At 61.1% G+C, this 15,909-nt stretch overlaps 1 protein-coding gene across 1 annotated transcript; it reads right to left on the minus strand.

The window, feature by feature from the left end:
* Window positions 1-810: 810 nt before the first annotated feature.
* On the minus strand, window positions 811-14,837 carry GPR20 (G protein-coupled receptor 20). The gene is made up of 2 exons (XM_001082031.5): window positions 14,582-14,837; window positions 811-5,139 (listed from the first exon to the last, which is right to left on the minus strand). Exon 2 carries the CDS (start codon window positions 5,113-5,115, stop codon window positions 4,036-4,038), a length of 1,080 nt encoding a protein of 359 aa, XP_001082031.2. The 5' UTR covers window positions 5,116-5,139; window positions 14,582-14,837; the 3' UTR covers window positions 811-4,035.
* Between the last annotated feature and the right edge of the window lie 1,072 nt (window positions 14,838-15,909).

Genomic DNA, 15,909 nt, shown 5'->3' on the forward strand with positions numbered 1-15,909 from the left:
CAGGCCCCCAGGAAGCTGGGGCAGGCACCCAGGCGACATTTCCTGCTATTAATGGAGCTTAATCTAAACAGACCCTAATATTTACCTCCAGACGCCTCCGGCCGCCGCGGGTGCCAGACCGTGGGAGTGATGAGCCCCCAGACAGCGCTTCCCCACCCGGAGCTCCGCTGTGCCAGACCAGACACCAAGAACTGGGCACCCAGGGGCCCTGGTTTGAGCCCCCTCCCTGGCCACCCCCTCAGTTTCTCCTCCGGGAATGGAGGTGGCCATCCCACCTTCCCAGGTTCAGAGAAGGGGCCACGCAGCAGCACTTAGTAGGCCCACAAGGCGGCCAGTCCTCCCTCTGCCTGGGGTGTCGGAGCAGCCGACCCATCTGCTCCCTCTCCTTCTAGGCCGTATCTCTGCTGATATGATAGGAGACTCAGTGGCTGTGGGTGGTCTGGCTGCCTCACCCACCTCCACGTCCTTGCCCTGGGTAGGCAGGCTTGGGATCAGGGATGGAGCCCCCTTGTTCTGCTGGTCCATGCCAACCCCCACCCAAGCTGCTGTGCCCATACCCTGCTGGCAAGTCGGCCACCTGTGCCCCCTCCATCCACTGCCCATCAGAGCTGGGCGGAGCTCAAGGCCCCTAAATCTGCCTCCCAGCAGGGATGACAAAACCACGAAACTGCCGTCACTGCCTCCCCGTGGAGCCCTGCTGGTCCGCAGGACACGGAGTTGGAGCATGTGTAGGGCCGCCACCCTGCTCCATACCCTCCGCCAGCTCCATGCCCCCCACCAGCGGCAGGAGCAGAGTCGTGGGCAGGAATAGAATAAACAACTTTAATTCCGGACAAGGCCATCTCGTGCAGGAGATTGTTGATGTCGGATATAAATACACCATTTCACGTCACTGGGGCGTTTTAAAAATCCGGAAAGGGGGATCTTGGGGAGGGGGCGCAAAAATCTCACGCTCTGTCCCCATGAAAGTGTGGAGAGGGGGTGCGCACAGATCTCACCTCTGCCCCTGTGGGACCAAGGACAGTCTTGGTCTGACTTTTGAAGCTCCTGGGACTCAGTGGAGGGTACAGAGGAGGCTGAAGTGGGAAGGAGCCAGCCATCGGGAGGAGAAAGCAAGCGGCTGGGGAAGCTGTGGGGCAGTCCAGGGCATTGGGGTGCCCCCTCCCTCAGCCCCCTGCCCTCCAGCTCTAAGGCTGAGGAGAGGAGAAAGAGGAGTAGGGTGTCGAGAAATTGAGGCTTGCCTATCAAGGGAGCTCCTTCCCCTCCTGACCTCTTGCAGTCTGAGAAGCCTCTGAGGCCCGAGGAACCCAAGTTGAATGATGGGATTTCAGACATGGGGACAAAAAGGGGGACCTGGCTCACCCGCCTTAGAGAGCCCTCCGCCTGAAGACAGGGATTGTTCCAGAAAAATTGCAAGCCCTGCCTCTTTGAGCACAGCAATCCTCAAGTGTCAGCCATTCACTCTTCAGCATGAATTAGAGTGACAACCAGGAATGGAGCCAGGTTGGGGGGCACTGACAGGGAAGCTGAAGGCCCAAGGGACAGGGAACACTGGAGGAGGAGGGGCAGGAAACACTGGCAGGGGAATGGGGGCCGGGAAGCTGCACGGAAGGCCCTTCACTGGCCCCAGCGAGGCAGCGCTCGGCCTCACCTTTGCCCAGGCCATTCCCCTCGCCTGAGCACCCCTTCCCGCTGCCCCCTGCCTCCTTGCGGCCCCGGCCTGGAGGGATCTTCACAGCACAGTGTGGGACCAAGGGCAGAGGGGTGTCATACCCCAGGCCACGTGCAGAGCTTGCTTGAGGAGCCAGCAGGTAGTCTCTGGGGCTTTGGGCACCCCCTAAGATGGAGCAGGAGGACCCACAGCCCCTGGAGGAGTGGAGTCCAGAGCCCCTGGCCCTGAATGACTTGTGAGCATGGGGGCGGGTGTCCCAGAGGAGCAAGGCCATTCAGGGACTGCTGGGCCACATGAGCCTGGAAGAGACGCCCGCAGCTGGGCTTGGGCTGAGCAGGACACCTGAGCCCTGACCCCTTGCTCCTCAGCTCTAGATGCGTGACCACGTGGGTGCCGACTCGCAGCCCTGGGAATGGCGGCTCGCTCGCCGTTGGTGCCTGCTTGCCTGAAAGCCGCCATGAAGGTTGCTCCTGGGGTCAGTGGGGTTTTTCTGCATGCACAGCCCCGTCCCCCAGCCGCCTCCTTTCTGGACCCCTCTGCCTTGTGGAACCCTGCGTCCCTAGTAAGCCACAGCCCCTCTCTGAACCACGCCAGAGAGCTAGGGGCTGGGGGACGGTTCCAAAATTGTGCCTGGTGCCTGGTAAGTGTCAAGAATGCTGGTGGCCATGGCGATACCCACTGTTTCTTGGACATCCGGACCCAGGAAGGAAGCAGCCCTGGCAGTTCCACCACCTTGCTGGGCACGCCTCTGCCTCCTCTGGGCCAGCACCCCCCACTCCAGCTGCCCCACATGGCCACAGTTGGGGTTGGTGAGGACAGTACTGGCCTTGGATGACTCAGACACTCACTCTATGACCTTGGCAAGCCCCTTTCTCCCTCTGAGCCTCAGTTTCCCCATTTGTAACACGGGGATATAAAGTCCAGGACCCTAAACTGGGGATAGGAGACTCTGCCTCGAGCCGAGTCGGGGAGCCCCAGTCTTTTCCTCCTCCTCCCCCTCCTGCTCGCAGCCACACAGGCCACGGTCACCCTGAGTGTGTAGGACTTCTCTGTAGCCAAAGGCCTGGCCTGGGCACCCGAGCCCATCTCGCCTGCTTCAGTGGCTATGGCCAGGTATGATGGCAGGGCCTCGGAGCCAGAAGTGCCAGGGATGGCCCACACTCCTCTCCGTCGCCACAGGCCCCCTTCCCCATACACCAGTCCCGAAAGGGTTGGAATCTTGGACACTCGCAGAAGGTACAAAGGCAGGCAGTCCTGGAGTCCAGCTCCGAGCAGATGGCCAGAGGCCCCAGCCAGAGAAAAGCTCCCTCCCTAGTGAAGGCAGGGGGGCGCATAGTGAGCTGGGCCAGAGCAGCTGGTCACGACCTCTCTGCCCCCCGAGGGGAGAAAAATGGCTCTTTGCATGGGGAGATGGTGGCTGCAGCCCGGCATGCCTGGGTTCGTTGCTGTGTGACTTCATTCTTGGTTTTCTTACCCATAGGATGGGACAGTGAGCACTGCCGTCTGCCTGGGGCAGCAGGTGGGCCGTTCTGAGGCTATTCCTAGAGTGAGGGCTTTGGGAAGATGGTGCAGTCTCTGTGGAAGGAGGTGCAAGGGCACTGGAGGAGGTGGGGCTGGTTTTCATTCTGACCCTGCCATTTCCCAGCTGTGGCCCCTGTGTGTGTCACTTGACCCCTCCAGCACCAAGAAATGGATGAAAAATCGCCTGTTCTTTGTGGGTTGTTGCGGGTTCAAGTGTCAACCCAAATATCAAAGTGCTTGCTCACAGCAGAGCGGCCTGTGGGTGTCTGCTGTTCTATCGTGCAATTCACAGAGGCCTCAAGTGGGGGGGGGTCTTGCAGAGACATGCACTCCCCCACACCTCAATTAATGCAACATTAATGCTCCCTGGCCTTTGCTTTCTGTCCTTGTTTTTCCTTCTGTGTGGGTGTTGGAGGGAGCATTGTTGTTGTTAACTCTCTTGGGAATTCCGAGTACCTTTATTTCTTTGTCCTTTTTTCTTTTTTCTTTTTTCTTTTTCATCTCATCCTTCTAATAAATGGAATCCACTTTGTCCTTTTTTCTGAGGAACTCCTTCTGGAGACAAACTGGCCAAAGTGAGGAGCAGCTCCTGGCTACCCCTGTGAGTTTTCAGTGGGCACGCGATACCCCAGGAACAGCAAATCACTGGCATTCCCAGCTGGAGCCAGTGGCAGACATTGCTAATCAACCACAGCACAGTGGCCTTAGACTCATTGCGGTGTTCTGGGTAGCCATCACCAATCAATCGAGATGAAACCGATTGCCACCCCTGGCATGGTGGGTGTCCAGGCTGGCATGCCCAGATAGCCCCGACCTTCAGCCCCTGGCATGAGCCCTGCTGACTAAGCCTCAGGCCCATTAGCCAGGGCCTGGGTGAGGGCATGAGGGCCAGCACTGAGGATGTGATGACGACCCGAGCCCTTGGAGCTCCTGTGCATGCTGACCACATCACCGCTGCTGGGCTCACGCTCTCCTCTGTGCTGGCCGAAGAGGCCGCGGACGGTGGCCTGGAAGCCACTGGTGACGAAGCAGTAGACGATGGGGTCCATGCAGCTGTTGAGGCTGCTGAGGGTCACGGCCACGTGGTAGACCACGAGGCTTGCATGGTGTGGCATGTCGGGCCACAGCGCCACGGCCACCTGGCGGGCATGGAAGGGCGTGAAGCAGACGAGAAAGATGATGAGCACCGTGAGCAGGAGCTGCATGGCCCGCACGCGGCGCTGGCGGCCCTGGCGGAGAAGACCTGGCCGCGACAGTGCACACATGATACGGCCGGTGAACACGCTGATGACCAGCAGGGGCAGAAGGAACTCCAGAACAGTCAGCGCGAAGACACGGCAGCAGGGCCGGCCGCCCGTCATGCCCAGCACCGACAGGGTCACAGCACCGGCGGCCAGCCACACAAAGGCGCACACAGCCCTGGCACAGGCAGGCTGGCGGCAGCGGCGGGAGCCTTCGGGCCGCACGATGGCCAGGTAGCGGTCCACACAGATGCAGGTGAGGAAGAGGATGGAGCAGTGCATGTTGAGGAAGTAACCTAGGACGTGCGGGAAGGCGCAGTGCAGGCAGCCCCTGGCGCCGTAGTACACGGCGAAGCGCGTGGGCAGGGACAGCCCCACCAGCAGATCGGTCACCACCAGGTTGATGGTGTAGATGACTGATGGTGTCTTGGCCTGGGTGCGGCAGCAGAAGACGTACAGCGCCAGCCCGTTGAGCACCAGCCCCACCAGGAAGATGGCTCCGTGCACCGCCATCAGCGCCAGCCACAGGCCCGGGAAGGTGCCATGCAGCTCCTCGTCCAGCCGGGCAAACAGGTGGAACAGGGGTACCTCCAGCCCGCTGGCATTGGTCCACACTGTTGTCACTGCGGTGGCATTGGGGACTGCCCCGGCCGAGGGCCCCACTGGAGACACAGAGGGCATGATGGCAGCCTGCACACCCCAGGCCTGGAAGCAAGGAGACCAGGTCACCCCAGGCGCCAGCCTGGCCTTAAGCCCTGCCCTGAGGCCCGGAACTCAGCCAGCCCATCTGCCCCTGCACACCCAGCAGCCCCCACCTCCATGCCCTCGCCTGGTCCGGGGCCTCAAATGCCTGCTCCCTTGGCTCTACCCAGAGGGAGCCTCGGACGTCAGCAGAAAAGGCACAGGCTTTCAGATTCAGACACGGGTTCAAATTCCAGCCCTGGCACTGGCCAGCATGGAGCCTTGACAAAATGTGGAGGTTTCTGCGACCGTCCTGGCAGGAGGAGGAGGTGGAAACATGTGCAGTGCAGGGCTGTCCTCAGGATGGAGAGCTGATAAGGGCACGACCACGGGGCTCCAGTGTGCAGTTCCAGGGCCTGGCTCCAGACCCGGCTGTGCCACTGACTAGTGTGCGTGCTCGGGTAGGCCATGTAGCCTCTCTACCTGCTTCCTCATCTATATGACTGTGATAGCGTTGCTGATGGGGTGATGAAGCAAGCGGGTCAGCACAGCAGCACCAGCAGAGTTGGTGGCCGAGGAACCAGTTCTGCTGGGCCAGAGCCTTGCTGGTGGTAGGGACCTCTGACTGCCCTGCCCACTCCCCTGTCCCCACACCCGCCGTCATGGCCCCCAACCTCCGGGACCACCCATCTGTTCTCCCCTCCTCCAAGGCCAGTGTCAGGTCAATGCCCTGGACGGGGGTCCTCATGAGGGGCCTTCACAAAGGGAATTAGACTGTCCAGTGGGGCTGGATGGGAGCCAAGGTCCAGTCCCACTGGGCACCCCAGGCTCCTACTGTCCCTGAGAGGCAGGCACCCTATAATCCCCCCAACCCACAGAAAAGGAGACAGAGGCCCCTGTGGGGTGGCTGGCTGGGGCTGAAGCCTGGAGCCAGGGTGTGAGTCAAATAAACAGCAAGCTCCCGTCTGGCCTGGGCAGGGGGGCCGGGGTGGGGAGCGGTCGAGGGGCTGTGCTGGAGCCACCCACTCTGTTTATGTTCCTGCCCTGGCGTGTTTAACTCGGCAGTGATTTATCCCTCTATTTATAAATGAAGGGTTAACGGCCCTACCCCCACCCTAGAGCTGGGCTGACCCTCCAAATAAGGGCAATTCTGGCTTTTTCAGGAGAAAGGAGAAGCCTTTGGGGTAAGGGAGGGTGGGGAGGCTCGTGGGCTGTTTCTTCCGCACAGCGCCCCTCCCCCACCCGCTGGAGAAGGGAGGACCCTTGCCCCCTCCCCTCCTGGTGGCTGCCTGCTGTAAACACGCTGCGCCCCGCCACTCCCTCTGACCAGTGCGTGGCCCCATCCCACCCCTGGGGAACAACGAGCCCTGACTTCAAACAGCCCCTGGCCTGGCTCAGGGCAGCAAAGAACTCTTGCTTTCAGAGGGCCAGGTCCCTCCAGTGGGCGGCCACCTTCTTCCTCAGGGTCAGAGAGGTCAGTGCCTGCATGAGGTCACCCAGCATGCCCTCTGCCTCTGGGACCCCAGCCCTGGGTGCGTGCTACCCTGGAGGCTGCTGGGAGGAGTCAAGTGCTGCCCAAGCCTGTGTCCAGCCCCTCCTGCCACCCCCACCACACAAGGGCCCAGGCTCAGCTCCCAGCTCCCCCCGACTGCAAGCAAGCTCTCTATCCCCAGGCCCTGAGACGCGGGCATGGATGGGTGCATTTGTTGGATGAATCGATCAGTCCTCCCTCAGTCCTGGTGGGCCACCAGAGTCAGGGGGTTTGGGCCACAGCAGGCAGCCAGGGGAGGGGAGGTGGCTGGGCACATGGGGGCTGGGAACCTGGCGTCTCGAGGCTGTGGGCTTCAGGAGCCCCAGAAGGTCCCCGGAAGGAGATGGGTCCCTCCTCTGCTGTGGATGAAACACCGTCAGAAAAGGTCCAGGAGGCTCCGCAGCTGGACTGAGAGACTGCAGGGCCAAAAACTATTTTGGGATTCCTTTCTGTGTGCCTTTTGCTTTTCCAATTTGTCTGTACGGGGCCTATATTAGTGTCCCAATTAGAGAGAAACCGTAAACAACACAGAACGTTTCCTCCGGGAGCGAGTCCCAGGGTGACGCTGGCCCCTGGGGATTCTGCCCTCCCAGAAAACTCCCCAGGGCCAGCCCATCAGGCTCACCAACAACGCTGAGGTGTTGGGGTCCTGGCTAGGGATGTGGGGGCTCTGCAGCCTCTGGAGCTGGGGGGATGGGCAGAATGTGCCGGACACCCCAGAGGCCACAATGGTGAGGAGAGGGAGCTAGCAAAGCATGCACTGATTCCCAACACTAAGGGTCTGACCCTGATCTCAAACAAAGCTGAGCCCTCATCTTGGTGACACACTGAGCCATGATCCCAGTAAGGTGATGAACCTCGATCCCTGTCCCACTCTGAGCCTGACCCTGGTCACACACTGACCCCAATCCTAATAGCACAATGGGGCCGAGCGCGGTGGCTCACGCCTGTAATCCCAGCACTTTGGGAGGCCGAGGCGGGCGGATCACAAGGTCAGGAGATCGAGACCATCTTGGCTAACATGGTGAAACCCTGTCTCTGCTAAAAATACAAAAAATTAGCCGAGCGCGGTGGCAGGCGCCTGTAGTCCCAGCTACTTGGGAGGCTGAGACAGGAGAATGGCATGAACCCAGGAGGCGGAGCTTGCAGTGAGCCGAGATCGGGCCACTGCACTCCAGCCTGGGCGTTAGAGTGAGACTCCGTCTCAAAAAAAAAAAAAAAAAACAAAAAAAAAACAAAAACACAACAAAAACTAATAGCACAATGGGCGTTGATTCCTGTGGCACTCTGAGCCCTGATCCCAGCCACGACCTGGGCCCTCGGCCCAGACCTTCTGTCCCTGTCTCTGCCCTCCTCTCCCAGCTTCGTCTGGCTGTGTCTGTCTCCTTATTGTCAGTCCCCACCTGCCTCCCACAGTGACGGATGTCCGGATTCCATTATTAAGGGGCCTCTCTGGGGCTCCCACTCACCACCCTCTTTGTTCAGAGGGAGGAGGGACGCAGGCGGGGACTCCAGACCCTTCACGGGCCCACGGAAGTGGCCCCCTGGGGAGCGACTAGGGAAAGGAGCAGGTTCTGCCCCTCCCGGGACTGCCTGGCTCTGCCTGCCGAAGAGGCACAGACTCTGCTTTCTGGAGGGCCCGGGTGACGCGCAGTCACCAGCACAGAGACCCAGGTGTGAGTCCAGCTCTGCCACTCCCTCAGCCGAGACCTGGGCCTGGTCAGTGAGCCTGACCGTCCTCATCTGCTAAATGGGGTCACTTGTGCCTTCCACAGCTCTGCCTCACCCTGGGAGCCTGGACTGAGGCGAGAGGCGTGGTCCTCCCCTCAGAGCTGGCCAGAGAGGGGAGGCAGGGCCCTGTCCTCAAGCCCAGTTTCCCTAAGCCAAACCTGGGTGTTGGGGAGATGGCCCTGCCTCCTCCCTCTTTCCTGGCAGGTACCCTGGGCCTGTCTGAGACAGCAGACTCCATGGCTGGGGCCAACTGGCCAGAGCCCCGTAGGCAGGGGCTGGCACCATGTCCTGACCGTGCTGCCATGGTACTGGGGCTCAGGGCCTGGAGGCTGTGCCAGGGCTGGGAGGTTTCTCTTCCCCACTGGCCCAGGCCTGCTCTGCTCCCTACCCACACACAAGTACTTCCTTGGGGACAGAACAGAGGGAACAAGGGCCTGCTCTCCAGGGCTGAGAGTCAGTGAGTGGAGACCCGGCAGGGTGGGGACCTGGAGTGTGGCCATGGAGCCCCGGCTCTGGCCTGGATGGCCCTGCCAAAGCCTGACTCCATCTCTGAAGGGACTATGTGGCCTTACAGTCTCTGAGCCTCAGTTTCCTCATCTGTAGAGTGGGCAAAATAGAATCTCCCTTGAGGGTTCTTGTCCTGATGTGCCAGCCCAGAGTAGGGGTTCAGGATGAAAGGATGGGACAAGCTGCCAGCGGGGGACTCAGAGGGCGAGTGGGCGAGCAGCCTAGACCAGGTCCAGCTCCCACACTACTCACTGCCCCTGCCAGCACGGAGGGAGGGCTCTGACCTGGGTGGGTCCTCTCTGAGGCTCAGTCTCTCCTCTTGTGAAGTGGGAATGGCCGGACATGCTGCCCTGCAGGGCTGTCTCGGGCCTTGGCTGAGACGGAGCACCAGCTGCAGGTGTGGTGGGGCAGGGGCAGGTGTGCTGCGGCATCTCTTTCTTTTCTGCTTCTGGCCCACCCCTTGAGGTGGGCAGACCCTTAGAGCCCCCGCCCCTCCAGGTGGGCACACCGCTGAGAGCCCCAGCCTTTCAAGGCTTTGCTGACTCCTCCAGGGGAGGGGGCAGAGGGTGGAGAAGGATGCCCCTCATGCCCTCCCCATAGGTATCACATGGCAAAACAGCCTTCCAAGGTGGGACTGTTGCTGGCTCGGGGGTTCTCCCTGGGAGGGGCCTGAGGCCTAGACTGCTGGGCGGGGCTGGGGACGCACCTCTCCAGTCACTGCACCTGACTGATGCTTCTGCAGAGGAATCTGCTAGCGGGGCCTAAACACTCCACGTGCCCTCCAGGCCCGTCCCCAAGCTGTTCCTGCTCTCTCCCTTTCGGCTTATTCATGCCCATTTTTAGGCCTTCCGCCTGGACTTGCCTCCTTAAGGAAGCCTTCTTCTTCCTCCCTGGGCTGCCTCTCCCTGGTGCGTCCTCCCAGGGCACCCTGCGCTTCCTCAAGCCCAGGACTCATCCTGTGGCGCTGCTGTGTGCTGCAGGCTTCCCCACTGGACTCTGAGCATCTTGAGGCAGGGCTGTGGGTGGGGGCAGGGCTCCCACCAGCCCACACCCAGATCGGCCTGGCAGAGAGCAGCACCCGTCTTCCCCTTCGGCTGCATGAATGCCCTGAGCAAGCCCCATCAAGGCTGGCAAGGTGTGGCCTGGTTTCTCACCCTGGCATTCAGGGTGAATGCCACCTGGCCTGGACCCTCTGAAACCTACCTACCTAGTGTCTTGGTACTGGTTGGGAATTGGCTTCCACTCCCAGCCCCATCCTCACTACCCACAAGTCCTCCCAGCCGAGCAAGGCTGACACCTCCTCCAGGAAGCCCGTCCCAATCACTCTGACCATTGTGTCCACACTTACATTCCTTCCCACCCTCTATCTCCCATCACCACTCTTTCTTGCTTGCTTTTTCTTTTTTTTGTTGTTTTTTTTTCTGGAGACGGAGTGCAGTGGTGAAATCTCGGCTCACTGCAACCTCCATTTCCTGGGTTCAAGTGATTCTCATGCCTCAGCCTCCGGAGTAGCTGGGATTACAGGTGCCCACGCCACACCTGGCTAATTTTTGTATTTTTGGTAGAGATGGGGTTTCACCGTGTTGGCCAGGCTAGTCTCAAACTCCTGGTCTCAAGTGATCCACCCACGTTGGCCTCCCAAAGTACTGGGATTACAGGCGTGAGCTATTGCACCTGGTCCCATCACCACTCTTGATGGCAATGGTCTTTGGTTTGCAAGCCAGTTCTACCACCCGCCACCTTCGAGGCCTCGGGCAAATCATTTCATCACTGGGAGCCCCAGTTCCCTCAGCTGGGACTTTGGGAACCATACTTGTTGAATGAATGGATGAAATCAGGCAGGGTATCTGGACTAAGTGAGAAACACCGCAGATACCCCAACACGGGAGATGTGTGACATAGGAGCACTGGAGGCTCCTGGTTTTGGCACCTGGATGGGGCCCTGTCTGGACCAGCCTGCTCACAGGCGGGGAGAGGCCAGGGCCAACACGTGTGCTCAGCACAGGACTTCTCAGAGCCTTTGTGAAGCTCACAGTCCTGGGAACCTTCCAAGGGGTGGCAATGAGCATCGAGCATGGACGTTATTCGACCTTGTCCCCTCCCCGGGGATTCCTGCTCCATACATCCCAATGGCCACACCACCACTCCGTGCCCAGAGCACTGATGGGGGCTGCTGCCTCCCTGCCCCCACCCACAGCTTGTTGAATTTCTGCTGGGCACCTGGCCATGGAAGGCCAGATCCCCGGACTTGGGGTGCTGGCACCTACCCAGAGGTCTCCAGGGGGGCACCAGGGTCATGCCAGCCTCCCTCCTTGGCAGGTGGGTGGGCAGGGCTGTGTCCTTACTTCCCTGGGCTCCTCTCAAACCCACCCCCAACCTGGGAGTTCTCTCTTGGCTGCCCAGCAGACTGTCTGCCTCCGTCGTGCCACATGTGAGACCAGGCAGCAGAGTGGCCCCGGCCCCAGGGCAGCAGGTGGCCCAGGGTGACTGTTGAGCCTGCCTGGGGGTCTGGCTCAGGACCCTGTGTGCTGCCTGTGGAGGTGTGGAGGATGGGCCCAGCCTTTTCCCCACAGAGGGGCTCTGAGCATCCACACAGCAGTCCCAGCTGTTACAGATGAGGAACCGAGGCCCAGAGGGGTGAGTGGTGTCCTCACGGTTACCCAGCATGGAGCTGGTGGGGCTGGGAATCAGACCCAGGTAAGCTGGCAGGACCCAGCGCAGGCCGGAGTGGAGCGCAGCGCAGGCTGGGGAGAGAGGGGCTGGATTAGGCATCTCTGGACCAGGAGTTTGTGCCCAGGGGGATTCTCGAGGCCCTGAGGCCGCATGTGTGCCCGCGGGTCTGTGTGTGCTTGAGCCTGCACCCCAGACGGGGTGGCCCTCATGGCCTTCCAGGGCTAAAATAGCCATGACTGGGGGAACTGTCTGCCTGTTTATTTTTATGATTATTCTTGGTTTGGCAGCATCTGCTTTTGACTATCACCTGCTGTTTTTGACAAAGTCTGAGCCTCTGTTTCTTCCACCCAGAGGCGGGTGGGTGCTTGCTGAGCTCTCCAAATGGGGTCAGACTCACCCCAGGTCACCTAGCAGGTCCCAAGTGGCCCTGGCCAGAAGCTAAGTCTTTCTCCCCAGCCCCCACACCCACAAGCCAGGGCTCCCTCCACCCCGTGCAGAGAGAGATGTCGCTGGTGGGCACGGACAGAGCTCTGTGGGGAAGGACACCTGGGCCCCATCTGGCACGACTCTGCCTCAGTTCCACCAGCTGAGAACCCTTTTGCTGAGACCGTGGCTTTGACGGAAACACCAGTGTCTCTGGGAGGGGCATGGCCAGTTGGAGGTACTGCATGTCACCTGCCAGCCCTTCCCTGCCTCTCCATCACCGGGTTCATTGCTCACCTCTAGCTGGGATAGCTGTAGCTGCAGTAGCCCCTGAAATACCCTCCCCAGCCTCATCCTCTCCAGCAGCTGCTGGGACGGGCATATTCTGTCATGTACACCTGCCTGGCCTCAGCCTGGTCCTTTCGCCTGAAGATCCTCAGCCTGGTCCTCTCAGCCTGTTCCCTCTGCACGTGCTGTTCCCTCTGCCTGGAATGCTGTTTCTCTGCCTGTGCCACCTGGTGAAGGCTCCAGGCACCCACAGTCACTGTCCCACAGGGCCCTCCCTGAGCCCCTCTGACGCCCTAGTGCCCTGGATGCCCCTGCCCCGGGGGAGAGCTATGATCCCGCAATTCGAAGGGCACCTGCTGGGCTCATCCTTCCCAGGGTCTCATTGACTTCCCTCAAGATGCCCCGGGTGGGTGCTTCCAGCCCCACTGTGCCTGTGGGAAACTAATACAGAGGGGCTAAGTCATGTGCCCGGGCTCACCCAGCTGGGGTGCAGGAGGGGCTGAGCTCCGCCTCAATCTGCCTGCTGGCCCTTTGTCCCAGTGCCCGGGATCAGCCTTCTGCTGTGCCCAGCCCTGTGCGCAGAGGGAATCAGAGGCCCCAGGCCACACGGCCCCGTGCAGTTTGGAGGTGTCACACCGGGACTTAGACCCCATAGCTGGGAGCACAGAGGGGTCCCAGGCAGACCTGGCCCCACCTTTCCGATCTCACAGTTCGGGGTAGGGTGAGAGGTGACTGGTCACGGCCGGGATGGGCCTCGGGAGGATCAGAGGGAACAGTGTTCCTGGCAGCGGGAAGGGCACAGTGAGCATGAAGGGCCAGAGGTGGGAAGGAGAGTCTGTGTTCAGGGCTCTGTGAGATGCCAGGGGTGTGGGGAGGGCTTCTGGACGTACGGTGAGGGGTCAACTTAAGCTTCTTTGGGCCCGGACGTCCCTCCTCAGGGAGGCCCTCCCGAGCCCGCAGCCCTGCACACCTGCACCGCCTGGCTCCCTTTGCAGTGCCCTGCCACGGGCAGTTCCCTACGTCCCTGCTTTCCTGTTGGTTGTGCCTCCCTCACTGAACTGGAGTGCCTCAGGGGCCCTGGCCTTGGCTGGCCCCTCGGAGTCACTGAGTCACTGCTGAGTGACTGAGCAAATGATTTTAAAAGACCCCTCTGATCTCTTTGAGCCTCAGTTTCCTCATCTATAAAGAGGAGATGCTAACACTACTTAACAAGAAGACAACAAGACCACCCCTGTGGACCCCAGGAGCTGCTCAGAAACGGTCCAAACTGCATGACCCTCACGCCCGGCTCTCCAGCCACAGACCCCACCGTTGCTGATGGGCCCGCACCGTGTGGCTCAGAGAGGGGCAGCCACTTGCCCATGGCCACACAGCAGACCGCCCCGGAGCCCAGCGACTGGATGAGTCCTGTGGGGAGAGGGGAGGGAAGCCCCAAGACGGCCAGCTGTTGAAGGAAGAAGACAGGGCAAGTGGACAGGCCCAGCCTCCTGTGGGGTGCATTCCCCGTCCTGCGAGGTCACCAGCTGCTCCACGTCTGCCCCGCCAGCACCCTGGCTGCTGGCCAGTTCCCAGCCCGCTGCCCCCTCGGGACCCTGTCCCGCCGCCTTCTCACAGCGCAGCCCCAGTGTGAGCTTTGCAGGGCTAGAGCCAGCTTCCAGGTCCACACTGGGGGCTGGCAAGCAAGTCTTCCCTGGGCCTCAGTTTCCCCACCCCTAAGGGGTAGAGAAAGCACCAAGGCTGCTGCAGAGGGCCTGAGCTGTGGGATGGCAGGACGGGCACTCTGAAGAGGGAGCATGGCGTTGGAGCCCGTGTCTACAAAGCCTTCACCATGGCCCTGCCCCAGCTGCGGGGTGGTGGTGGCCGAGGCCCCAGAGCCTGCCAAGAGCCTCTGAGGTCCCCCAGCTCTGTCCCTGGCCTGGCCTGTGGGCAACCCTGCTGCCTTGCCAGGTGAGGAAACCGAGACCCAGCTCTGGGAGCCCAGCAGATGCTCGATGAGTGTTGAATGGAGGGGTGAGTGAGTGAATGAATGAAATCCAGAATTGGGTGGGCAGCCAGCTCCCCCTTATGCAGCCGGCCCAGCTCGCGCCCGCGTTCTCCCTCGGGTCTCCGTTTTCTCATCTGAGAAATGGCTCCCTGTCAGGCAGGACCTGCTCTGAGCTCTCCCCAGACTGGATCTGGAGGCAGTTTCTTTGCCCTTCCCTTCCCACTCCTGCTTGGCTGGGAGTGAGAACCCCAGCAGGGAGCAGCTCAGGAGCCTCCTGTCTAGGGGAGCTGGGGAGAGGGAGGCTGGGGCTAGCCTACAGGGGAACTTACCGTGCTTCACCCGGGCAGGCTGGAGATGTGAGTCCTCAGCTCTCAGCTCTGCATGCAGCCCGGACCTCGCCTTCCTAGGGCCTGACGTCAGGCCAGCGCTTGGGGCTCCTTTTGGGCAAAGGCAGGGTGGGGGCGGGGCAGGCTCCTTCCCCGCCCCCAGGAGGAGCCGAGGCTCAGAGCCCGAGGGAGGGTGCCTGGGGCGCCAGAGTCCCCACACCCACTGGAGACAGAAGGAGAAACTGAGGCACGGAGGGGCCTGGGGTGCCAGAGTCCCCACACCCACTGGAGACAGAGGGGGAAACTGAGGCACAGAGGGGCTGAGCCTCAGCTGCACCATCCAGGAGAGGGTGGCTGACACTTGTGTGTGTCGTGTGCGGGGCAGGAGGTGGGAAACTGAGGCACGGAGGGGCTGAGCCTCAGCTGCACCATCCAGGAGACGGTGGCTGGCACTCGTGTGTGCTGTGTACAGGGCAGAGGTGGGAACACATGAAAGCCCAGGCTCCTTCCCGGGAGGGGCATGTGCACGGAGGCTTCAGCCCACGCAAGCCTAGGTTCCTGCATGGTTCTCTGTTTTGCATGTGTCCTGGGTCTGGCTGTGTCCATGTGTGCCCATGACTGAGAGCCTGCACGCCTGGCATCTGGGCCTCTGTTGGCACCCACGCACTGGCGGCACGTGGCATATGGGGTTGGGTGTGTGGGAAAGACCTGGACATGACCCAGGCCAGCAGGTGGGGAGAGCGCATGGCTCCCGGACCTCAGTGCTGGAGGAAGCGTGAGCTCATTGACAGGCTTGATCCCAGAGGGCTGCTGGAGGGCCCCTCCCCCTAGACAGCCTCAGAGTCGGGAGGCCTTGTGGCCAGCCTGGGGTGGCAGCAGGGTTGTTGAGGAGTGGTTGGGACTGTGTACTGTCTCCTCTGCCGAGAGCGCCATCTCCTCTCTTTCCCATCCCATGTGCTTCTGTTCATACTCACACTTTAATCTTCAAGCCACCTGAGCGCCGAGGGCCTGCTGAGTGGGTTATGCTGCACACCGGAGACTCAGGGAAGGCTCCCCAGAGGAGGCACTGGGCATCCCCAAGCTCAGGCTGGTTGCAATGCAGAACAACAAGAGAGTGTAGGTGGGTCCTGGGGTCCTGACACAGCCTGCTGGGGAGGGATGCAGTCTGGGAAGTCTTCCTGGAGGGGGCAGAGGGAGGTATAATGGGAGGCAGGCAGACCAGATGGGCAGAGGGACAGGAGGCCATCAGAATACTTCCTGGGGAGCAAAGCTGGGAGTGGGCAGGGGACTTCCACACTGAGTCTCAGCAGCCTCTATGGGTACCAGAGTGC

Source organism: Macaca mulatta, chromosome 8, assembly GCF_049350105.2.
Source record: "Macaca mulatta isolate MMU2019108-1 chromosome 8, T2T-MMU8v2.0, whole genome shotgun sequence".
Classification (NCBI taxonomy): Eukaryota; Metazoa; Chordata; class Mammalia; order Primates; family Cercopithecidae; genus Macaca; species Macaca mulatta.

Coding starts and splice junctions, on each gene's coding strand:
- GPR20 (XM_001082031.5), bottom strand. CDS start 5,115: ATGCCCTCTGTGTCTCCAGTGGGGCCCTCGGCCGGGGCAGTCCCCAAT.